General features: G+C 44.3%; 1 protein-coding gene and 1 long non-coding RNA gene across 3 annotated transcripts; one reads left to right on the top strand and one right to left on the bottom strand.

Annotated features, from left to right (window-relative positions):
• On the top strand, positions 1 to 21021 carry ADORA3 (adenosine A3 receptor). Of its 2 annotated transcripts, XM_045546795.1 has the most exons (7): positions 1 to 687; positions 7844 to 7935; positions 9505 to 9852; positions 18497 to 18563; positions 19344 to 19444; positions 20019 to 20080; positions 20585 to 21021. In XM_045546795.1, exons 1-7 carry the CDS (start codon positions 338 to 340, stop codon positions 20708 to 20710), a joined length of 1146 nt encoding a protein of 381 aa, XP_045402751.1. In that variant the 5' UTR covers positions 1 to 337; the 3' UTR covers positions 20711 to 21021. The 2 variants fall into 2 exon arrangements, with proteins under 2 accessions (XP_045402751.1, XP_045402750.1); XM_045546794.1 differs by lacking the exons at positions 7844 to 7935; positions 9505 to 9852; positions 18497 to 18563; ... (1 more) ...; positions 20019 to 20080; positions 20585 to 21021 and adding an exon at positions 2498 to 3633.
• LOC123635036 lies at positions 10172 to 23783 on the bottom strand. The gene is made up of 3 exons (XR_006734033.1): positions 23693 to 23783; positions 12283 to 12398; positions 10172 to 10262 (listed from the first exon to the last, which is right to left on the bottom strand). It is a non-coding gene; the product is annotated as an uncharacterized LOC123635036 (long non-coding RNA).
• Positions 23784 to 24063: the final 280 nt, after the last annotated feature.

The following is a 24063-nucleotide window of genomic DNA, read 5'->3' as shown; positions in this document are numbered from 1 at the left end:
GAGGGCTGAGGCCTGGAGAGTGTCTCTCTGGGGAACTAAGAGCAACAGTACTTTCAGATTCAGCCGACATAGGACTATCCTCCAGGCCTCTAGGAGCCCAGGAATGTGTGGCCGGCAGAGGGGCTGAAAGTGATCGCCCTGTGATGGGCCCTTTCTAAGGAGAGGGGTCTCCAAGAGATCACCCCACCAGAGAGAAGAAGGAATGAGCGAGTTGTGAATTTTAGACTGTTGTTGCACATGGACCTCTGGGAAGATGTCTGGCAAGAGCTAGGCCCACTGGCCCGTACGGATCCTGCTGGCTCACCTGTCACCCTCGAGGCACCTCTGGGAAGGCAAGATGCCCATCAACAGCACTGTCCCGTCACTGGCCGACTATACCTACATCACCGTGGAGATTTTCATCGGGCTCTGTGCCATCGTGGGCAATGTGCTGGTCATCTGGGTGGTCAAGCTGAACCCCAGCCTGCAGACCACCACCTTCTATTTCATTGTCTCCCTCGCGCTGGCTGACATTGCTGTTGGGGTGCTGGTCATGCCTCTGGCCGTTGTTATCAGCCTGGGCATCACAGTTCACTTCTACAGCTGCCTTTTCATGACCTGCCTGCTGCTGATCTTTACCCACGCCTCCATCATGTCCTTGCTGGCCATTGCTGTGGACCGGTACCTGCGGGTCAAGCTTACCGTCAGGTAGCCTGCGGGGTGGGGTGAGGCAGTTGTAGAGGCGCCTGCGAAGTGGGGCTACAAAGTTCAGATCCCAGACCTTTTGAGTGAAAACAAGCCCCTGTTGGTCCTTGAGGTTGAAATAGGGCAACAAATGTCTTTTTACGATGCGGTCTGTGAGGGGTTGAGCGATGGGGAGCTGAGACTCAGGAACTAGGATGGGGAATGCTCCAGTCCCTTCTCCACTGAGTAGGGGCGGATGCTCAATCCCCCAGGTAGCTAAAGATGATGAACTCTTTGACGCATCTCCAATTAGTAAAAATGCTCTTGAGTTTTAGTAATGTTAGAACCCTACCAGATAAGATTTCTTATTTTAGGAGAAGCAGACAGATTCTTATCTGGAAGATCAACTGATGGTTCTTTTGCTTTGCAAATGTAGGTTATTATTTCATCTTTTTGCTTTCTATTCTGTGCCCACCTCAAGGTTGAGAAGAGAACTCTTAAAATATATATATTTCTTCTCCTCTTCCTCCTGCTCCTCCTCCTCCAGTGTGAGACCTTTTTTACCCAAAAACGTTCTTCATTGCCCACAGTAGTACCAAGCTTATATGTGACCATGTGAAGAGGACAGACTGCCCAAAGAGACGTTTAATTCCCCAGGTGTCCTAAATTTTACTGGTCTCATGTTTCTCCTCTCTTCTCTTGAGAAAAGGGCATAGTGAGGGGGCTACAAACAAGTTCTAGATATAAACAAATCTGGGTTCAAATGCCAGATCTTGAGGGCAAATCTATTTATGTTTTCTTCCTTCAGTTTCCTCATCTGTATCATAGTGGTTAAGATGCTCTCAACTCAGACTTACCTTGTTGCAATTTTAGCCCCACTGCTGGTAGCTTGTATAAGGTTATCTGTGTTTCAATTTTTTACCTACAAAATGGGGATAAATAATTGTACTTTCCTCATAAGATTAAATGAGTTAACATATTTAAAGCTCTTAGAAAAATGCCCGGTATACAGTTTATGCTCTATAAATGGTAGCTATAATTCCTATTATTTTCACAATTGCCATCAATAAAATGGAGATTATCATAAAAATATCCTCAGTTTGTTGTGAGATTTAACTGAGATAAAATCTACTGAGTGTATAGTCAGTATTTAACAGTCTTAGTTTCCTTCTTGCAGTCTGTGTAGGCTGCTGTCAGGAAGGATGGTTTAAGGAGAAACAGTGACTCTTACTGGGTGAGTCTTTTAAGGTCTCTGGAGCACTTCAACACAACCTTCACAACTCCACTGACTCACCGAACTCAAACACCAAGTATGGATGCCCGCACAAATAGAGACGTGGGGCAGGCACAGGTAGAGGGAGTGTGGGAGAGACACAGTATAATTTATGAGCATCTGCACAACAGCCAAACGGAACAGTGCAGAACGTGGCAGGCAAGCATGCTTTGAGAAGATCATTTCTCACCAGGCAGGTGATCCCAGGAGACTTAGATAAATCTTACCTCCCAGGAATTGAAGAATTCTTGAGCTGGAAATGGAAATGACTCTTGGCAACATATTCCCCATCCATTCTAGGTTGTTCTTCTTTAGAAGATTCCCCAGAGAAGTTTGCTGGATTTTTCTCTAAGCATTGTCTGCTCATCCTGTCTTCATAGCCAGTAGAGTTTAGCTGAAATCACCATAGAGTATCAGTGCTCTCCTCTCTTAGCAGCAGATGGGGGAATTGAGAGGGTGTGTGCTCATGTCACCCTCTCTCTCTCTCCTTTGCCAGTGCCATCTCCCTCTACCCTTTAGCAATTGCTGCTGTGAACTCACTGGTTTTTCTCATCCAAACAGATACAAAAGGGTCACCACTCAGAGAAGAATATGGCTGGCCCTGGGCTTTTGCTGGCTGGTGTCATTCCTGTTGGGATTGACACCCATGTTTGGCTGGAACATGAAAATGGCCCCAGGGTACCACAGAAATGCCACTTTCTTCCGCTGCCAGTTCCGTTCAGTCATAAGAATGGATTACATGGTCTACTTCAGCTTCTTCACCGGGATTTTAATTCCCCTAGTTGTCATGTGCGTCATCTACCTTGACATCTTCTACATCATCCGGAACAAACTCAGTCAGAACTTTTCTAGCTCTAAAGAGACAAGTGCATTTTATGGACGGGAGTTCAAGACGGCTAAGTCCCTGTCTCTGGTTCTCTTCTTGTTTGCTGTGTCCTGGCTGCCGTTATCCATCATGAACTGTGTTATCTACTTTAGTGGTGAGGTACCACAAGTTGTGTTGTACTTGGGCATCCTGCTGTCCCATGCTAACTCCATGATGAACCCTATTGTCTATGCTTATAAAATTAAGAAGTTCAAGGAAACCTACCTTTTGATCCTCAAAGCCTGTGTGATCTGCCATCCCTCTGATTCTTTGGACCCAAGCATTGAGCAGACTTCTGAGTAGTTATCCATGAAAGGTGACTCTCTGTCTCATTGACCTTCAGATTGACCATCAATGGACACTTGAGGGCCTGGCCTATGTGCCTGGGTCAAGGGCGTTTTGTATTGTTGATTCTATCTGCTGAGGTGGGGAGCATTTGGCTGGATACCTCCTCTTGTACCTCCCCTATGATATTCTTCTTCCACTTCAATTGTTTTTCTTGTCTTTCTTCCTGAATTCAATTTTCTGGAGGCCTGACTTGAGGACAATGTATTATTGTACTATTGCCTGTGTTCCTCCTTCCCAAACAGAAGAAGAAGTCATGGAGCCTGAAGGGTGCTGCATTGACTTACCAACAAGATTCTAATTGGTCTGGACACATATGTGATAGTGACTCAGTTACATGCCATTGTGGAACTTAGCAAAGAACTCGTTCTTAGAAGATGCCTAGGAGATGGTGGGAACAGAAGGAGTGAACTGAGTTTAAGGGGGATTTAAACTGCTGCTGAATTTACCTGTGGATGTGTTTGAGTAAATAAAAGCTGATAGCTAACTGTTGGGTGGCTCTTTGCTGGGGTCTGGGCCCTGAAGGCCCAGCTGGCTGTGCCTGGCACTCAACTGGCTTGCTACCTGGAGCCATGTGGCATGCTCACCTTCTTACCCCTTGCTTCAGAACACCTTGCTTCTTATTCCTGGGGTGATCAGAGCATTTGCCAAATTTATGAACCACTCATTTACTGTTAGAGAAGGAATGCTAATCATTTCCCTGGTGTTTCATTCTAATGGGAGTAGAGGGTGAAGGGCAAAAAGACACAGTGGGCAGCTATTACTTGTCGAGCATTTTCTATGCACTAAGCACTTTGCATGCATTATCTCTTTTGATCCTGACAATCTGTGAGGTGGGTACCACCATTAGTATCATCACCATTTTGCAGAAGAAAAACCTGAGGCACTGAGAAGTTAAGGAACTTGTCTATAATTTCTTGGTTAACAAGTAGTAGAGCCAGGATTTACACTCAGCCCTGCCTTATGGGAGAAGCTGAGCTTCTTGCCACCTGTTCTCAGACATGAAGAGGAGCTTGTAACTTCACCAAGCTCACCTGATGTACACTTAACAGATAGATGAGGACTTGAGGACTGCTGGGGTTTTTTTTGCCTTAGCTACTATTGCTGATCTCTGGTTAATGAGGATACTGGACAGGGTAGAGTGTCAGTCACGTTTGAGCATTTCTGGAGTATGGCTCTAGAAATTTAAGGTGGCATCTTTGGTTTGGTCTGTCCAAATTTGCAGTTGTGGATTCTCACTCCCAAGACCATATATTAACAAGAGCAGCAGAATGGAGATTTCAATTAAACTACATCAAATACGGTAAGTGTATCTGCAAATGAAGTTAATTCTGAGCCAGTCCTGAAAATTTATCCTAGCCCTAATCTTGGGCCAGGGCCTGATAACAAAATTTATCTTGTTAACATTTCGTTTCAGCAAAGCATCCTTGTTTCTCTTACTGTCAGCCTAGGAAGAATCAAGAATTCTAGGCTTTTTCCTCTCAATTAATTTGTTTTAGTTAAAATGCGCCTCTAGGATGAGCCCCTGGGTTTATTCTATGGCTTCTCCTGATCCTGGCACACTGCTCTGCCCCGGAACAACCTTTGCCCAGTTGGAGAATTAAGAGGAAGGGCTGATCAGCTCTCAGTCTCCCAGTAATCTTCACACCAAGCTTCTTAATTTACAAATAAATTTCTAACCTAGTTGCCATAGCAAAACTTAAGCCTTGCCCTTTTTTTGAAACTTCGTTTAAAGTGACCACTTCCCTCAAGACAAAACAGCAGTCTTTCCTGAATCTTCTGGTGTCACTAGGCAGCTGTAGCTCCTCAGTTTCAGAACTGCTTTTACTTTTTTCTTTTCTTGCCTCCTCCTTCTCCTCTTCCTCCTCCTCTTTCCCTTTCTTTTCCTTTTTTCTTTTTCTTTTTGATTACCACTGCTTAGCAAGTCCACTGATGGCTTGCAGGGAGTTGTGCTTTTTGTTTTGTTTTTGTTAAAGAGGAATCTCCTGAGATAAGGTGTTTCATCAGCCCAGAAGAAGTCCTTACAGTAAAAATGTCTTTTAGAGTAAACTCAGAAAAGATGAACCAAGAGTCATTGGTGAGGAGCTTGGCTAGAAGTGATGAGATCTGCCCTGGTTTCAGGTTTAGAGAGCCCCTCTCCTGGCTAGTTCTCTTTCAGCTAAGCAGTCAAGGATAACTGTGGGCTTTTATTCTAAAGACATAAGGGAAAAAGACCAGCCAGCAAAACCGAGGTTTGCTTCTTTCTCCTCTTCCATATGAATAAGCTAGAACAAAGGTAGATGTTGTGTAACTGTGGTTTTTTTGTCTTATTTTTTTTTATTACATCAACTGTGAGACCAACCTAATGAAAACAAACAAAGGCTGTTTATTCTGAGCTTGCTATAGCAAGGGAGTCGGCCACAGTCACTTGCATTTTGGCGGAGACTCAAAGGCAGGCAGAAGAGTGGGAAAGCTTTATGGCGGCATAAAAATGTAAACTTAGGCACATTAAAATTGGAATGATTTTATTTGAGCATCCAGCAATTCATGAATCAGGCAGTTCCAGACGGCAGGCTGTTCAGCACACTTCACTGAGGGGGTGAAAGGGGAAACGTTTATAAGGTGTTTGTGGAAGGAAAACAAAATATATTTGATTGGTTAAAGTGGAAAGTTCCCTAGTTAGAGGTTACTTGGTCATTTCCGATCGGTTAAACTTAAGTTTTGTTTTACTGTTTACCGTGAGCTGGGCTTCAGTTTGCTTATGTGGGATCCCAAGATGCTGGAGCCATGTTACCCTAACGGCGCTCTCTCGTCAGTCCTAAGTTGGAAGTGGGGACAAAAATTAGGGAAGTTGTCAGTTGTTAATCAAGTCCTGGCAATTTCAGCATTGTCAGAGATAAGGACTACTTTTAAACAATATAAACACAATATCTGTATTATTCAATAATTATCTATTGTTGTGTAACAAATTACCCCAAAACTTAGAGGCTCAAAACAATAATCCTTTATTATCTCATGTGGTTTCCATGGGTGGAGAATTCAGGGGGCATCTTGGTGGAGTGAGTAGTTTGTGTTCAGGGTCTCTCACAAGGTTGTTGGGTCTCCAGTCACTGGAAGGCTTGACTTGCCCAGAGGATCCACTCCCAAGGTGACCCGCACATGTCTGGGAAGTTGATGTGGGCAAGTGGGTTCTTTTCCACACGGGCCCCTCCACGGCCTGCTTGAGAGTGCCCATGACATGGTGGCTGACTCCCCCAGAGGGAGCTGTGCAAGACACTAGGGCATAACACGCCACAGGCTGGGAAGAAAACAAACAAACAAACAAAAAAAGAGACTAGGGCAGAAGTTGTACACCCTTTCTGACCTAGCTCTGAAGTCACACACCATCGCTTACGCCATATTTTGTGGATTACACAGTCCAACCCTGATTCAGTTTGGGAGGGGACTACATAAGGGCGTGAACACCAGGAGCTATCTTGAGGGCTGCCTATGACAACACCATTATCACGTGGTATTTAACAAAATTTAACAATTATTTCTTAATGGCATCAATTTTCTGAATTGTTTGCTTCAATAAAAATCCAAATAAGTTTACTCTATTACAATTAGTCAGTATGTCTATGTCTCTTTTTTTTTTTTTTGCCATGCAATTTATTTGTTGAACTCAGAAGTTTTCGATGAGGAGTTAATGGGTCAATGTAGGTAAAACACCTACCGTGATGCAGGTTTGCCGCAGCCCCTGTGCTGACTTTGCGAGAATTGGAGGAAGGCTCCCTGTCCTCAAGAGAAGACATTATTGCACAACCGGCACAACATCCACGTCTGGCCCTTGATGGGAAGTGCGAGCTCTGGGGTGTGATAAGCAGCACTAGCTAATTTCACTGGAGGGGTGGTTCGATAATGCAGGCTTTTCTAATGAGTGGTCAGAACATGTGAGTCCTGCTAGGACTCAGGAGAAGCTGCGGCTGGTGCATGACAAATCTTGTTTTGTCCCAGCTCTTCCCAGGAAAGTTTTCAAGAAGTCTGGAGTCCGCAGCCCTGGCTGCTGACATCCAAACACCCACACTTCTGCCTGCTGACATGCTTCAGATTCCAGGCACACAGGCCACTGGCAGCTGCACACTCCACCCACCAGCCACACCCCCCAGTGAGGCTGCAGTGTCCGTGTGAGTGTGGGGTTAGCTAGGGATCTCTTTACTGGGACTCCTGTCAGTTACATAGGAATTGGGCCTCCGAGAGTGGTGGACAGACAGGAGGAGTCTGTCCTCTGATGATGCCAGGACCATTGCCAACAGGACAGGGCACAATTGAGCATCTACAAATGTGGGCCAGTGATGGGGGAGATGTGCGTGCGTGCGTGCGTGCGTGTGTGTGTGTGTGTGTGTGTGTGTGCATCTGCTTTTCTAAGTATGTACAAGGCCTTGTGTGTCAGAGAAAATTTATCTAGGAGAGAGATCTCCACTGCTGTCTGGAGTTCTGCGGGGAAGCCCAGAATTTTCTTAGTTGCCCCAGAAGTAAGTTTATGTCCATGAATGGCAACCCTCTGATGACCCTCTGATGAAGTACGCTTGTGCAGTGTACAACCTGGATACCTATATATGGCAGCACTGCTTGGATTAACTGGTTCTTCTCCCTTTTCACTGGTCTGTTCAAACAGGATAAAACCATCTTAAGCTCAAACATATCTGCTTCCCTTAAATAGGTCCAGGATTCCTGAGATTCCCTGGGTATATCCTACCATTCCGGTTAAAGGTTTGCTTCCTTCCAGCCATGTGGCCCTTCATTCTGCTCTTCTTGGCCCTCTTTTCAGGTAAGATGGGGGCAGGAACATCTCCAGCTTCCAAGCTGGTCTTCCCAGAGACCTTGCATTGGAGTAGAGTTCTCGCCTACTGGGAGTCCCTGCTTGTTAGCACGAACCACCCAAATAGTGGATGGGAAAATAAAAGAGGTGAAAATAGGTTTTGTCCATATTAGCTCTTGTTCTTATCTCTGATAAGAGGGTTTGTGGGGAGTTTGAAACCTTTGGCTAAAATAAGGGCTCTGTATGTTCCCTTTTGGTTTACCCAAATTCCGCTTTACTTCCCCCTCCTCCCCTCAAAAAGGTTTGTGCAGCTAAATGAGGACAAGACTTTCCTCTTTCTGCCCAAGCCTGATCCCAGGCTTGGAAGACTGGCCTTGTCCCGGCTCTGTCACCCTTCAGTTGTACAAACTTCAGAGTCCCTGCACCTCTCTCTGGGTCATCATCCATGCCTGTAAATTGCGGATCACACGATCTTCCTTGTGTGGTTGTTATGACAACAGAATGACATCACGGATGGGAGCCTGCTTTGTAGGATGGCCCCACCCACTGGGAGCCACGTTTGAGGAGCATGGGCGGGTCCCCAGCACACATCTGGAAGGCTGAGAGAGGGATGGGCTCTGCTGCCCCATCTCTTCTCCTTGGTCAGATGTTGTTCCAGCCCTGGTCAAGCTGGACATGGTGTGTACGACTTCCTCGTTATGCAATATCCTGAGATTGATAATGTGCCTGTGCTGGTGTCGTAGGGAGGAAACATGAAGTTCTTAGCCCCTAAGGACAGAACCTGACTCCCTCTGTTTTCAGCTCTATGCAGCCAACAGAAGTCTTCAAACCTTCTCACTTTCTTTTTGAAGGTGCCAAGGTGGGGTGGGAACTAGGGACAGAGGATCTACTAACAGTAAGCCTCAGCCTCTTACAGGCTCCCGGCCAAGCAATGGTGAGCGTTCTCCATATTTTACCCACTCTCAGGCTGAGGAAAAAGACTTCTCCAGGGTTGCTGTAAGAGTTTTCTAGGAATGCCATAACAAAATACCACAGTCTGGGAGGCTTACACAATGGAAATTTATTTACTCATAGTTCAGGGTGCTAGAGGTTCAAGTTAAGTAAGTGCTGGCAGGTTTGGCTTCATCCCGAGGCCTGACCTTGGCTTGCGTGTGGCTGCCTCCTTGCTGTGAGAAGACGTTTACTGCACAACCTGGATGATACCCACGTCTGGCCCTTGAGGGTCATTCCTCTGTCTGTGTTGTCAGTGTCTTAATCTCTCTCTCTCTTTTTTATAAGGACATCAACTAAGTTAGATTAAGTACCACTCCAATCAATAACCTTATTTTAACTGAATTAGCTCTTTAGAGATTTCATGTTCAATTGCAGTCACATTCTGAGGTGCTAGAGTTAGGACTTTAACATATGAATTTTGGGTTGGCAGGTAAGCCCATAACAGTTACCAACCCTCAAAAAGCCAAACTCAGCCTCTAATTCTCTAATTATCCTTTAGTCGGGCAGGAGCTGCAATGTGTTAAAAAGAACAATGGTGTGTGTGCGTGTGTGTGTGTGTGTGTGTGTGTGTGTGTGTTTTCACAGATGCCATGGTCATGGACGAAAAGGTCAAGGAAAGCTTTGTGCTGGACACAGCCTCTGCCATCTGCAGCTACGATGCCCACTATAAGGATCACCCCAAATACTGGTGCAGAGGCTATTTCAGGGACTACTGCAACGTCATTGCCTTCACCCCCAACAGCACCGGCCGTGTGGCCCTGAGGGACACGGGAAACCAACTCATTGTCACTGTGTCCTGCCTGACCAAGGGGGACACAGGATGGTACTGGTGTGGCATCCAGCGGGACTTTGCCAGGGATGACATGGATTTTACAGAGCTGATTGTGACCGACAACAAAGGAGCCCTTGCCAGTGGCTTTTGGTCTGGGAAAGGTAAGAAGCCTGTCAGGGTCTGGCTGGGAGTAGTAACTTACACTGAAGCCAGTGAGCACCGACTCAGACTCCCCCTAGGTTCTTAGGGGTGATCTGGACTCTCCCTCCCTCAAACCTAGGGTGGCCGTTGATAGTGTTGGGGATTAACTGGGAGTTTGGGGAAGGGGCAGGGGTCTGGGCCCTGGAGTGCTCTTGACACCTCTCTTCCCTCACAGAAATCTGGTCCGTGGACCTTGGACCAGGCTGAAGGGGTCTGACAGGTGTGAGGTCATTGTGCTGATGGTCAGGAAAGGCTTTGAAGTTGTTATTAAATCTCTGTACACCATGGTCAGCCTTGTGGGTCTAGAATCTTGAAGATGAATTTCTTGAGAGCTGGCTGAGGCTGTAGCAAGTGACCAAGCCCCCGGGAACTATGAAAATAAGTAATTAAAAATCTAAGCTGTTGGAACTTTAAAATATTTTGAGCCTTCAGGGGTGTGATTTTGGGACCTGAGTCACATAAACAGGCAGCTGTAACCTAGGAAGCTGTAGTCTTTGTTTCTCTGCCTATGCACTAGGCTTCTCTCTTACCTACATTGTTTTATAAAATGTTGCAGACGACCATAGGGTGCCAGGGAAGGCCCCTTCCCTCTTTACTGTTCATCGTCATTATAGATTAGCTTCCTCTCACCTTTCCCACGCAAAGACTTCATGACTATCGTGTTGTCTAAGACGGAACGTAAAATATACTCTTGGAAATTGGAAAGAGAATAAAAACAAACTGTATACAAAAGAAAAAAAACTATAACTACTTAAGTTGTTTGAAGTCATAAACCAGCCTTGTATAAAAAATGTTATAATCGCACTAAATTTCTTTGTCTTCTGCCTATGTAAGCAAGACCTTAACTTTTAACCTCAGAGCACTGACCCCATTTCTCTGGAGTCAGTGTTTCCTAGACGGCTGTTCCCAGATTTGGGCTTGAATAAACTCTATACTTAATCATATTTTCTGAATCTCATTATTTAAGGGTGATAGAACTGTCAAATAACTTACTTTATAGGGATAAAAAAATATTGTGTTCAAACTGGTTGGCACCCTCTTTGAGTTTTAAGGAATGTGCAGTTTACACCAGGAGGCTGGATGGCTATTGCTAATGCAGATTTATCAGCAAGAATTTCTAAAGTGAGGGAGAGATTTTTAATCATGTGCTGGTGGGATGCCACTCCTTACCAAGCTAACAAAGTCCACGCAAAGAAGTACCCAGCTTTGTCTTCTTTGTACCAGGCAACTATAGATTGATGAATCCCCAAAGCGAGTTTGTGGATCATTGGGTTCAAGAAAGTAATTTATGGAGCTAGTCCAGTGCTTGGTTTCAGCAGATTTATGTATAGAAAAAGAAATAACTGAGTAACCTAACAGGTAAGTTCCATGTATGTGCCAGCTGTCGATACATTTACAAGCCAAGGGGGTTCCTTGGTACCTTTCCACACAAATAGGTATCCTGGAGGTGCACAGAGGACCCCAGACCAATCATATAGATTAAGGTTAGGGTCTCATGGCATGGCTTTGTGAATTGGATTAAACCAAGGATCTGTAGCTAGTAGGTTTGTTTTCCAAAGAAAAATTTGGAAATGTTAGTTTGGAGACTTACAGCCAAGAAAGCATTCAAGGCCAGGCGCGGTGGCTCACGCCTGTAATCCTAGCACTCTGGGAGGCCGAGGCGGGTGGATCGTTTGAGCTCAGGAGTTCGAGACCAGCCTGAGCAAGAGCGAGACCCCGTCTCTACTAAAAATAGAAAGAAATTAGCTAGACAGCTAAAAATATATAGAAAAAATTAGCTGGGCATGGTGGCGCATGCCTGTAGTCCCAGCTATTCGGGAGGCTGAGGCAGTAGGATCGCTTGAGCCCAGGAGTCTGAGGTTGCCGTGAGCTAGGCTGACTCCACGGCACTCTAGCCCCAGCAACAGAGTGAGACTCTGTCTCAAAAAAAAAAAAAAAAAGAAAGCATTCAAGATTCCATCCAAATTGTAAGCAGATAATAAAAACTCAAAAACAATGGACAAGGCTAGAATTTAATAATAGGTATACTATACATTTTAAAATATAATTTTCTCTCTCTAGTTTTCTATTTTTACTAAAGACAAATCATAATGGGACCAATTTATTTGCAAAGTAAGGTTTAGTCTTATTATACTTGTCCTGATTATTTGTATAAAGTGCAGCAAGAATAGTGATTGGCCACATAGGTTATTTTAAAATTGACTTTACTAGATTTTTTATGAGGAATTTTAGATTGGACTTTTTAAAAGGCTTGAGGCTAACCAAGTCAAGGATTTGCCATCAGACTGTCTGCAATACAGTCTGGTGAACTGGGTGAGTTACTCTCTTCTCGAGGTCCCAAAATAACCTGAGATTCCTGGGCCTATCTGAAAGTGACATTCTTTACTCACCACAGGTCAGGAAACTTGTAAAGGAACTGCATAGACAAAGAACCAGGCCATCTTTCAAAGGGGCTTTTTATCGGCTCTATAAAATCAGCCTGTTTTTCAAAGTAGTCTGGTCATACCTGAAAATACATTATTCTAGTTAAAGCCTTGGTAAAATAACCAGCAATTCCAATCCTGTCTTATTAACAAAAGAAAACAAATTCTTATTGAAGTAATGCAAATAACTCTATTGCTATAAATTAAGAATATTCACAAATAGTTTCCAAATTCTGGAGAAATCAGGTAGAGAGAAAAAAATGCTTCAAATTTTGCTCACAAAGTATATTTTGCCAAATTTTCTGAAAGCTGTAAGTAGCCTAAAGGAAAAAAGTTTTCTTGACTTCTGGAAAAAACAAAACATAAAATGAATGAACAATATTTCAAACACAAAAGTCATAAAAAATTATTTCAGTCCTCTGTCAGTTCAGTCCTATGTAAGTAACTCTTGTTCTGTTTGATGTTGGGTTAGCAGTCCTCATGAACACATCAGCTTTTTAAACTAGAGTCTTGGAAGGTTCTTTCTAGTCCAATGGTGTTATCTCCAAAGTTATCAAAAACCTGGTGGCGTTGGTGGGATAGTGGTGAACATAGTTGCCTTCTAAAGTTATCAAAAACCTGTATTCAAGAGTACTTGTGTGGCCGGGCGTGGTGGCTCACGCCTGTAATCCTAGCACTCTGGGAGGCCGAGGCGGGTGGATCGCTCAAGGTCAGGAGTTCGAGACCAGCCTGAGCAAGAGCGAGACCCCCGTCTCTACTAAAAATAGAAACAAATTAGCTGGCCAACTAAAATATATATAGAAAAAATTAGCAGGGCATGGTGGCACATGCCTGTAGTCCCAGCTACTCGGGAGGCTGAGGCAGTAGGATTGCTTAAGCCCAGGAGTTTGAGGTTGCTGTGAGCTAGGCTGACGCCAGGGCACTCACTCTAGCCAGGGCAACAAAGTGACACTCTGTCTCAAAAAAAAAAAAAAAAAGAGTACTTGTGGCTGGGCTTATTTAGCCAAAGTGGAAATTTATAGATTTCAAAAAGTAAAAACCTTTACACTTTGATAGAGAGGAGATTCCGTTTCCCAGTCAACCAAAAGACCTAACAAAGACAGCATGAGGCAAACAAAATTTGTCTCTTTCTCCCTTCCTTTTCATGGTTTATTCCAAAGGTGAACAAAAATCTTTATTATCTCTTGTTACACAAAAGTCTCATTCAAGACAGAGTAAAGCAAATTTTACTTTTACATTAGTGTATTACCAATATTAAAGTTAATTTTAATAGAATCTTAAATAGATCTAGCCAATCTTAATCAGCTTTGACTGCACAAAATAGGATTTTTATAAATCTTTCATAACTTTTTATAATTTTTTATTCTCTCTTCTAAACATTTTTTATGTTTATTTAGTTTTATTTAACATTTTAAAAAAAACTTTTTTTGAGACAGGGTCTCACTCTGGCCCAGGCTAGAGAGCAACCTCAAATTCCCAGGCTCAAGTCATCCTTCTGCCTCAAACTCCTGAATAGCTGGGAAGACAGGTGTGTGCCACCACACCTGGCTAATTTTTCTATTTTTTGTAGAGATGGGGTCTGGCTATGTCATTCAGGCTGGTCTCAAACTCTTGGCTTCAAGTGACCCTCCCAACTTGGCCTCCCAAAGTGTTAGGATTACAGGTGTGAGCCACCTCCATGCCCAGCCATAGTTTTTAAATTTAAAGCAATCTTTAAAAACCTCTAAACTAGACTAAATTACTTTTCCTTTAACAAAAACCATATTTTTATGTCCTTATAAGTTCAAAGACAAATTAAGCATGTATCAAGTCAATTTGATAAAGAGAGATACATACGAGCCTAGAGGAAATTTGAAAATCTTTTAAAAATAACAAGCTAAATGTCAGAATGTTGTATTTTGGAGACCAATCTAGCTAGGTAGGTGGCTTCTTAATTCATTCTGCTTTTCAACTGGACCACTGAGCTCAGGGCAGAACCCACACGGAATCTCGGTTCCCAAAGACAGAAAATGCCATGGGACCAGGACAAGTGACAGGATGGTTAATGCTTTCACAATGCACTTTCTTACATTTCTCTAAAACATTTGTAGTAATAATTGTTTACTGCAAACAACTCCTCTCAGCCAGGGACTTGTCAGCCGTCACACACACAAAAGTTTTGGGTTTTGTTATTATTTTTTTTATAGTACAGCTTGGATACCAGCCTTTAATTAAACTGACTTCTGACCAAAGAACCCTTAAAAAAGTCCTTTTAAATTTCTTCTCATTCAGATTCTGGCTGGGACAAACAGCTGGTATTTTTGGCTTTTGAATCTTTTTCTATTGAATCTTCCCTCTCAACTGACTCACTAAAGCCAAGCTTTAATCAAAGGCACCTCCCAAGTGAAACCAATAAGCCTTAACCACAGTTATGACTTAATCAAGGACACAGGCATCTCTAAAGAGGTGTAAGGCAGTCCTCATGAGATCTGGAACACCCCCAGAGACAGCTCAAACAAAGGAAAGTTTCACTAGCTGCAACTGGAGTACAATTGACATTTCCGTCTGGCCAAATTTTCTAGGCTCTCAACTTCTCAGCTAACCATCTATACACAAAGACCCCAAATCCCCGTATTTCCCCTACAGATGGGAGAATACGGGAAATCAGAAGCTGTCCATGGAAGGGAAAAGGATCAATAAATGAGTACCCAAAAAAATCAAAACTCAAACAAATATCAAACCAAGAAGACTAGTTTTCTGATCACGAATTGAACCCAAACTGTGGGGTGAAAGCATAAAATTTTAAGCAGCCTTCATGGTGAACTTCGCATGAAATCTAAAGCAAGCAGTTTGAGCATACAAAAAATTTCAACTTTGTTTCAGGTCAGATTTTTGCTCTTTAATTTTGTCATGTGAATTTTTAAGGCTAGCCATGACACTGTTATGTATGTCTTTTTTTTTTTTTTTTGAGTCAGTCTCGCTCTGTTGCCCATGCTCCAGTGCCGTGGCATCAGCCTAGCTCACAGCAATCAAACTCCTGGGTTTAGGCAATCCTTCTGCTTCAGCCTCCCAAGTAGCTGGGACTACAGGCATTCGCTACCATGCCCAGCTAATTTTTCCTATATATTTTTAGTTGTCTGGCTAATTTCTTTCTATTTTTAGTAGAGACAGGGTCTTGCTCTTGCTCAGGCTGGTCTCAAACTCCTGACCTCGAGTGATCCTCCCGCCTCGGCCTCCCAGGGTGCTAGCATTACAGGCGTGAGCCACCGCGCCTGGCCTGTTATGTATCTCTTTTTTAATTCAATTTTCATCGATACTTATACAAGGCAATTGTTTAGAATAAGAGATCTCTAAAATTTGCTTTTTTTTTTTTTAATTTAGAAGTCTAATTTAAAGGATCCATTTGCTGGCCATTAACAACTTGAATTTCCATTGGCATATTTATTTTAATAGTGACCCAATCTAATAGTGTCTCTGGAGAATAAGCAATCCCAAAGACTTCCCCCACACTCTCAGAAATAGGCTAAGATAGACAAATACTCCCGAGAGCTTGACACGTTTGCAACGAAAAGTCTCAGGTTCTCAGCCATTTTCAGACTGGCCACCTGACATGACCTGAAAACCACTCCCGCCACCTCCAGATGGTGGAGACTGAGAGAGAGCACTCTCATTTGGCCACAGGTCAAGTCCTCAAATACATAAAAAAAAAGAGAACCTCAACTGGTACCCCTCTTCATGACAGATAACAGAAAGACCAAGACAAAGGAAAAGGCTATTACTGGGAAGAAAGGGATGAAAGAGTATGAATATTTATATTACAAAGTACCAAAAAGTGTATCAGAGTTGCTACATCCCAAAACTAGTCACACCAACCTTTTTTTTTCCTTTTACTGAAAACCTCTCAGACAAGACAAACAGTGATTTTTTTTTTTTTTTTGCCATCTGCTCAACTGGATTCCACAAAAAGAGACAAGCTGGGAGCCCAACTGTAAGGCATTTTTACCCTTTTACTGGCTCGTTGGGCCCTGGATTCTCTCAACTGCTGCTTCCACAAGAGTGGAGCTTTGATTACCCTGCTTGCTGATTATAAAAGAAAGCCATTTTTTTTTTTCTTTCATGGGTTTGTAGGCGAAAGATACGATTTTCCAGAATACACCTCAATAGGCTACAAGGAGGAATTAAATGAGCATTTCCCATACTGACCAAGACAAAATTATACTACACGCATAACATGGACACAAATGCCAGTGACTCTGCTCAGTATTGAAGTCTTAACTTGGCAAAACAGACGAAACAGAAAACAGCTCCTCCACTCAAGTCAGGCCACCAAGCTGCCACCACCTTTGGGCTTCCCCAAAGAGACATGACAAGATGGCGACCTCTCAAATCTGAATTTCAAAACCAAAAACGGTTTCAAGCAAATCAAATGCAGTTTCTCAAGGTCACAGTCCCTTCAGCTCTTCAGGGGTAATCCCCTACCAAACCAGATGCTCTGATGAAGAAGAGCCAAGAGGCCAAAGGGAGAATACCTTTGTGCCACCACATGCAAACTCGCAAACTCGCCATTACCTAAGACACCTTCCAAACTGCAGGGACCAAGGCCCTTGGCTCCCTAAAGGTTCACTGAAAAATCACTGATGTGAGGCAGATTGATTAATAGGAGAAAAGGCATACAAATTTATTTAACATGTATTCACGGAGTCTTCAGAATCAAGACCCAAATATACGGGGAAAGCATGCTTAGGTTCAACAAAGTATGGAGAGCCATGTAGAAATACAAATTGGACAAAAAGGGTATGATCTAATGCTAATAAACTCAGTGAGGAAACCCAGCCAGGCCTGTCTGTCTAGATCCTTCTTGGCCTCTCCGACGGCGCATCCCTGCCTTCTGGGTATGGGGCAGGGCCCTCTTGGGAATGAGGGGGCCTTATGACTTATAGTCAAATTACGTAGGTCAGATAATTTCTTTACAGCAAGTTTTTACACAGAAAGGTGGAGACAAAGCTAGAGTAATATTTTTAGGTTTTGTGGCTGGTTTTGGGGAAAAGAGGTTCTGGTTTTTCTGACCTGCCTTCGGGAAGAGGGATTCTATTTTATGGCTAGCCTCAGGGAAGAATGGGGACTGAGAGGCAGGAGGACAGAAGAGTTTGGAGAAAAACTGTTGCTTCCGAGGCCTTCGTTTTGGGGTGCTGTTTTATGAGCCCTAACAAAGCCAAGTGTCTGTTTCTGACACTGCAAAATGAAAGTGCCATGGGCCAGCGATGTCTGTCAGCAGCCAAACGCACAAATCAGTCCCTGAGTAAAACTGCTCAGGCGGCTGCGGGATGGGGTCCCAGGATGGCTGTGGCCAGGGGCTGTTATGCCATCTGGGTGGCCAATAAATTGTTACCGAAATGAACTGGGGTCTGCTTGTGCAGCGCGGTAAAACCAGACACTGACGCCAAGATTTGCAGCAGGAGAAAAGGGCACATGTTGCATGGCACCAAGCAAAGAGAATGGAAACTAAGACTGAAGCCACAAACTCCCCAAGGGCTTGCAGGCAAGGGTTTTTAAGGCAGGGGTACATTTTAGAGAAGTAGAAGTTGCAGGCAGAATTGCAAGCCAATACCTGGAGGTTGTGCATTGGTTTGGGTCATGGGTGTGATTTTCTTCACGCTCCTCAGGAAGAAATTTAGAATAAAGAATGGTGGTCAGAGTTCGGTCCTTAGTGCTCCCTTGTCTGAGGACTATGTGACAGTGGGTTTGCATTTTCCATCCAGTGGGAGTTTCCGAAAACAACTCAGAAATATAAGGTAAGATGTCATGTATGAGTTTCCATAGGGAATAAAAATACCTTGTGATTCTGGCTTGCTTGGAGGACTATTGTTATTATTCATACTATCTTCTTGCTTAGCAGGCTGCTCATTTACTTTTTAAGTCAGTTAGGTGCCTGGAATTTCCCTTGAAAGGACTCAAGATTTTTCTCTTATTTCCATGCTCGGGGAGGAGGCAGGCCTTTAAGAGGGGTCCCCGCTCTGTCTCAAGACTGTTCCCTATGCAGGGCACATTTATACAACTTGACACCTCTGCTTTACCCTGAAGTCAGCCAGGGCACTCCTTCTCTGGGGATTGAGAGAGTGACAGGCAGAGAAGCAGCTGGTAGGCAGAGGAAGTTCCTAGGTATGGGCCTTATATGACTCTCAACAAATCCTTTCTGATTCAGACCTACCAGGCAACCAGAGCAGAAGCTGCATGACTTCCAAAGTTGTCCACAAGGCCGATCGCTCCAGGTGAGTCATAATCTTAGGAGATAAAATGGCTTGGGGCCGGGGGAGGTGGTGGGCAACAGCAATACAACATGAAGATTGACTTTTGCACCTACCACTTTTCAGCTGCACGCCAGTTTCTCCACCTGAACTATGTTCCTTGATGTGATTATTTGGTTTCTTTCAAAAGAATATACAATAGTTTAGGACTCTTGGTTGTAAGCAGCAAAAATGCCCTCGAACTATTTTAATTAAAAGCGAACATTTTTCATAAGGAAAGAGCAGTGTTTCAAATGCAGGAGCAGGGATGTAGCCACCCTCAGAAATTGTCAAGAGCAAGAGCAATAGTCAGGGGAAATTGTCATCAGAATTTCATCTCTGTGTCTGATCTGCTACTCTTATGTGTGTTTGCTTCCTTCTTTCTCTGTGCTGCCCCTTTTATGTACATATATATGTATATATATACACACATATATATATATTTTTTTTTCTCCCCCACAGGAGAAGGCATTCATTTATAGTTCCTGTGTTTACTTCTCCCCCATTCAGGAGACTGGTCAGTCTGAGACTGGATTCTCCTACTCCCAATTCTCTGTTAATTTTTGAGGAAGGGGTTCATTGGTCCAGCTTGGTCAGATGCCCACCAGGTCCAATCAAGCATGGTCTAAGGGACAGGGTCAGTCTAAAGCAATACAGTTGCCAGGAGCTACTGTAACGGGGTGGGGTGGGGGGGTGCAGACCCCAGAAAAGGGGATCCAGAGCAGAGAACCAAAAGGACGTGACATCTGCTGTGATTCCTTCTAGGAAATCCATTCTCATCATTTGCGTACTGATCACGGGTTTGGGGATTGTCTCTATAGTCAGCCATTTGTCCAAAAGGAGGAGAAGTCAAAGGAATAAAAGGGGTAAGTGGCCATTTGGAGGGAGGGGGTGAGATGGGTGGACAGGCAGGAATCAGAGAAGATGAAAGAGGTCAAGGAGCAGCTGTCAAATGAGTGAATGTGACCCTCTTCAGATTGCCTGGTCTCCTGGAGACCAGTGCAGCCAGCTCATGGGCTGGGGAAGACACCTGCGTGTCATGGTGACAAAGCCATCATGAAAAGGACAGAGGAAGCACTGTGGCTTTCCTAAGTAGATAAATGTGTAGATCAGGAAGGGGGGAGGTCCTGAGACAACCAGGAACCAGATAACACAGGAACGCCGCAGGTTCCCTTTCTGGAGGGCCACCTGCCTGCCCAGCACACAAACCTTGGGAGGCAGCTTTACACTTTGACTAAAACTTTTTGCTCACTTGGAGGAATTAGGATCCAAGGCTCCTGTCAAAGGAAGGAGCTTCTGGGACTAGGTAAGCAGGTATAGATAGGTCTCCCGGAGAAAAGTCAAGATAAAAGAGAACGGGTCTAAGGGTCTCAGCCCTGTCTTGAGCCAAGGAAGTGACCCTTAAGCTTTGTGTCTCCTTTTGCCTCTGGGTGGTTACAGGTATAGGCCTGGCTAGAAGCCAAAAAACCAACCAAGCTTCTCCTGTGACCCTCACAACCTTGGTAAGTCCCCTCCTTCATTTTTCTGTCTTGAGTCTGTGTCCCACGGTGACCTGATCTTTAGGTCTCCCCATTCCTAAATAGAGAAGAGACTATGTGGACTTGCCCGCCTTTCCCTTCGGGGTGGCATCAGAGACACAGAGGCTGACCTTACTGCTCAGCAAACCCTGTATGCCACCACGTGGTGATTTGGTGAACCTCTCAAGTATGCATATGGTAGAAAGAACATCAGACACAAGTGCCACCATTCGCCAATAGTTTTTTTGTTTTTTTCTTTTTATTCTCAGGAACCACAGGAACACCTTAGGGAATGAAGAGACTGTAGGCATAATCACAAAACAGACTCTAACCTTCCCTGGGTGTGGGAAATATAGAAAAACAACATTTCAGAGAAGGAGAGAGAAAACAAATCCTAGGAACACCTACTGGTGACACACAAGGGTCTATAGCCAGGAGAATCTGAAATCTAAAGCTAAAGCTGTGAGGTCCTGACCTTTTGTCCTCTAGGATCTGTGGGAATGTGGAAGTGGGCGTGTGGACAAAGCAATGACTTTCCCAGGTTTGCCCAAGACCACTCCCTTTGGGACATTATTGTGGTCTAGTTTTTTGCTAAAACCATTGTCACTTCTTTAAGGCATGACCTCAGGGAACTTCACACTTTTCTGGGCCTGTTTTATCCTCTATAAATTGGGGACTTCATTCTCATACTCCCCAGGATTTTTATTCATTCATTCATTTATTCATTCATTCAACAAACAAAGACCATGCTAGCTAGTTGCTGGGGGTACAAAGATGAGCAAAAGTGACTGCATTCAGTAAAGGTAGGCAATAGATCTCAATTCAGTTTTCTCTTTCTCTTCCATGACAAAGTAGGTAACTCTTTGAAGCCTGTCTCATGTGTCCTGACTGTAAAGGAAATGGCTCAGACTGAACAGATGTGACTGAAGATTTCTTTTATTTGGTTCATAAATAAAGTGATGCTACAATAGAATCACCATGACAACTGGCCCACATCTCGGTGACTGATTCTGATCTCTCAGGCATTCTGAAGGACCCACTAAGCTTGCCAGCAATCATTTGCAGCTAGGTAACAACAGTGGTAGTCAGAGAAGCTATGTATGCTAGACCACACTTGAGCAAGGCTGCAATCAAATAACATCTCAAGATCTTAGTTCTCATGCATTCAATTAGCCAGAAATAAGAAGAGGTACAGAATATGGGTCTGGGGCCAGGAAATTACTTGCATTTTGTAGCTAATAAATTCCTGACCAGTGTTGAATGAACTCCAAGGTATGACTAACTTCTCCCAGGATATTACTGGGAAAGTATTTCTGGAAAAGTTTCTTAAAAAGTATAATATTCCAACTCATTTCTGAGTTGGTATTAAATGCTGTCCTGCCTAGGGAAAGAGAGATAGACTAAATCAGTGGTTCTCAGATTCTATTGGTGAAAACACTGCAGGCCATTAATTGCATACTTTCTGGGAAACTGTCAGCACACTGGATGCTGCTTTTGGTCAATGAGAAACCAAGGTGTGATAACTTAAGTAAGATATTCTGTGAAATCGGGAAACACAAATCAAGACCAAGGCATCACCAGCCTCATGAGTACAAGTGAGGTTCCATTGTCATTAACGCCAGAATTACCACCACTCTTAGCCCCCACCTGCATATCTGTGCCCTCTCTCCCCCGATAGTGTCTCTCCTGATGTTTCCGGGAGTTTGTAGGGCTTCCCCTCCCCTGCCTCTGCTGCCCTCATCAGAACCCAGCTCTTCAAGGTGCGCTGGTTTCTTCTAAGGGGGTGCTGGCCAGCCTCTGTCCTCAGGATACTCAGGTGGTTCTCTGGTCCGAGCAGGGCTGGGACAGGGAGATTGCCTGTCTGCACGTGCCCTGTGTATTTCAATCCAGACTCTCACCAAGTCTTTCATGAACACAGTTCCTTCAGCGTCCACCCTAACTCCTCTCTCCATAGGCGTGGAACTCAGAGCTACTCAACAGCCTGAAGGGAAGGGATGAGGGTGTGGACATCACATCTCCGTGATTCCATGCAGCCCCCACCCTGGCAGTCTCAGATCAAACAACATCAAAAGTGCTCTCTTTTCCTTCAGCCACAAAACAACCCCAATTTCTCTCCTGTGGCCATATATTGAATTTACACAAAGGGATCACTATCCCACTGGTTCTGCAAATAGCAATCCAGTTTACATGTCCTCAGTTAGGACATCCTATTATACAAGTCAAGATGGCAGATATAGATCTTCCACAGTAGTTAAAGACATTTATAGATGTCTTGGAAGATTTACATTCACACTATCTGGAGAACTGTTTCCTCTGAGAATCCTACAGGTTTTTTTCTGATGCCATGACCCAAGAGGTTTTTTGTTCCCTTACCAAGCAAAGATCTTTGAATCTGTGTTCAATTGTTTAATTACTCATTTTATCCTCAAGCAAGGCTGGTTGCTCTCCAGTTCTCATGACAGAAGAGACAAAAAGCAAGACTTTGTTTTGAGTGGTACTGTTAAAAATGTGAAGCTTCAGGCCAGGCACGGTGGCTCACGCCTGTAATCCTAGCACTCTGGGAGGCTGAGGTGGGTGGATCGCTCAAGGTCAGGAGTTCGAGACCAGCCTGAGCAAGAGCGAGACCCGTCTCTACTAAAAATAGAAAGAAATTATCTGGCCACTAAAACATATATAGAAAAAATTAGCCGGGCATGGTGGTGCATGCCTGTAGTCCCAGCTACTCGGGAGGCTGAGGCAGTAGGATCGCTTAAGCCCAGGAGTCTGAGGTTGCTGTGAGCTAGGCTGATGCCATGGCACTCACTCTAGCCTGGACAACAGAGCGAGACTCTGTCTCAAAAAAAATTAAATTAAAAAAAATTAAAAAAAAATGGGAAGCTTGAAGAGAGCAGAGGGAAGAGCAATTAATTTGATATTTCACGAGCAAGTGGGTGGCTATGGGACAAAGCTTACTTCCACTCTTGCAGCGGTGTCTGTAAGGCACTGGCTCTGAATTGGAAAGCTGATGTGGCCTCTGGCTTCAGGGTTAGCAGAATCGTTTAACGTCAGTCCAGAGTGTGGCAACAGCTGAAAGCTCCAGAGGCTTCCCTGTGTGTGCCTCCTGGAGGCCACCAAAGGGAGAGGGCCATTCCTGGGTCTCTGCTGCCCTCGTGGGGCCGGCTGCTCTCTTTGTGCCGAAGCCTCTTCGCCGGGCTATTTCCCTGAACTGGTGTTTCTCCTCTACCTGTTCACTGCCACAGAGCCTACTCCTTTATCTAACCCTCTTCCACAGATTCTCCCTCAAAACCCGGCTGCCAGGAGCAGCTGCTCCCGCTTAGAAACAACATGCTCATTGGATGATGCCACCTGGCTTTGCCCTTCTAGTCTCCCTGACGCTATAAGCGCTGTGGGGCAGCTTGGTGCAGAGGAAAGATCAAGGCATTTGAAGTCCGAGGACTCCATTTAAATTTCAGTTCTGCCACTAACTAGCTGGGTGACACTGGGTAAATTATTTCATCTCCTTGAACTTCAGTTTTCTTACTTTGATTTTTAAAGATATCATTTAATATATTTTAAAAGATTTGTGGTGAATGCCTCTCTCCCACTCCTCTTCCTTACCTGTAGACCGAGCTCCATCGGGACAACAGTCCCCAGTGACTCCCCGTGGGAGGCAGAGGGACTTGTCTGACACGGGAAACTGGGAGGAGGAACTTTGCCCCTTCCTCTTCCTTTTTTAATCTTCTGGGTGCGGCTTTCAAAGTGTATGTGAGCTCTTCCGCAACTCCTTAGGAGCAGGCTGAGACACTGAATTTGTTGTGGGGAGGGGAGGAGACTTGTTCTGGTCTAGCTGTACCAGTTATGGAGTCCAGTCCTCTGAAGCCTACTTCTTTGCAGCTACAGTACATGCTATATTCTCCACTGTTAACTATATTCGTAATAAAGATGCTATTTTGGTCTCTATCTGCTGAGTCCTCTTTCTTGTCGCTCAG

This window comes from Lemur catta, chromosome 3 (genome assembly GCF_020740605.2).
Source record: "Lemur catta isolate mLemCat1 chromosome 3, mLemCat1.pri, whole genome shotgun sequence".
In the NCBI taxonomy this organism is placed as follows: Eukaryota; Metazoa; Chordata; class Mammalia; order Primates; family Lemuridae; genus Lemur; species Lemur catta.
The sequence above is the reverse complement of the archived record's forward strand: the minus strand, read 5'-3'. Positions and strand labels throughout refer to the sequence as shown.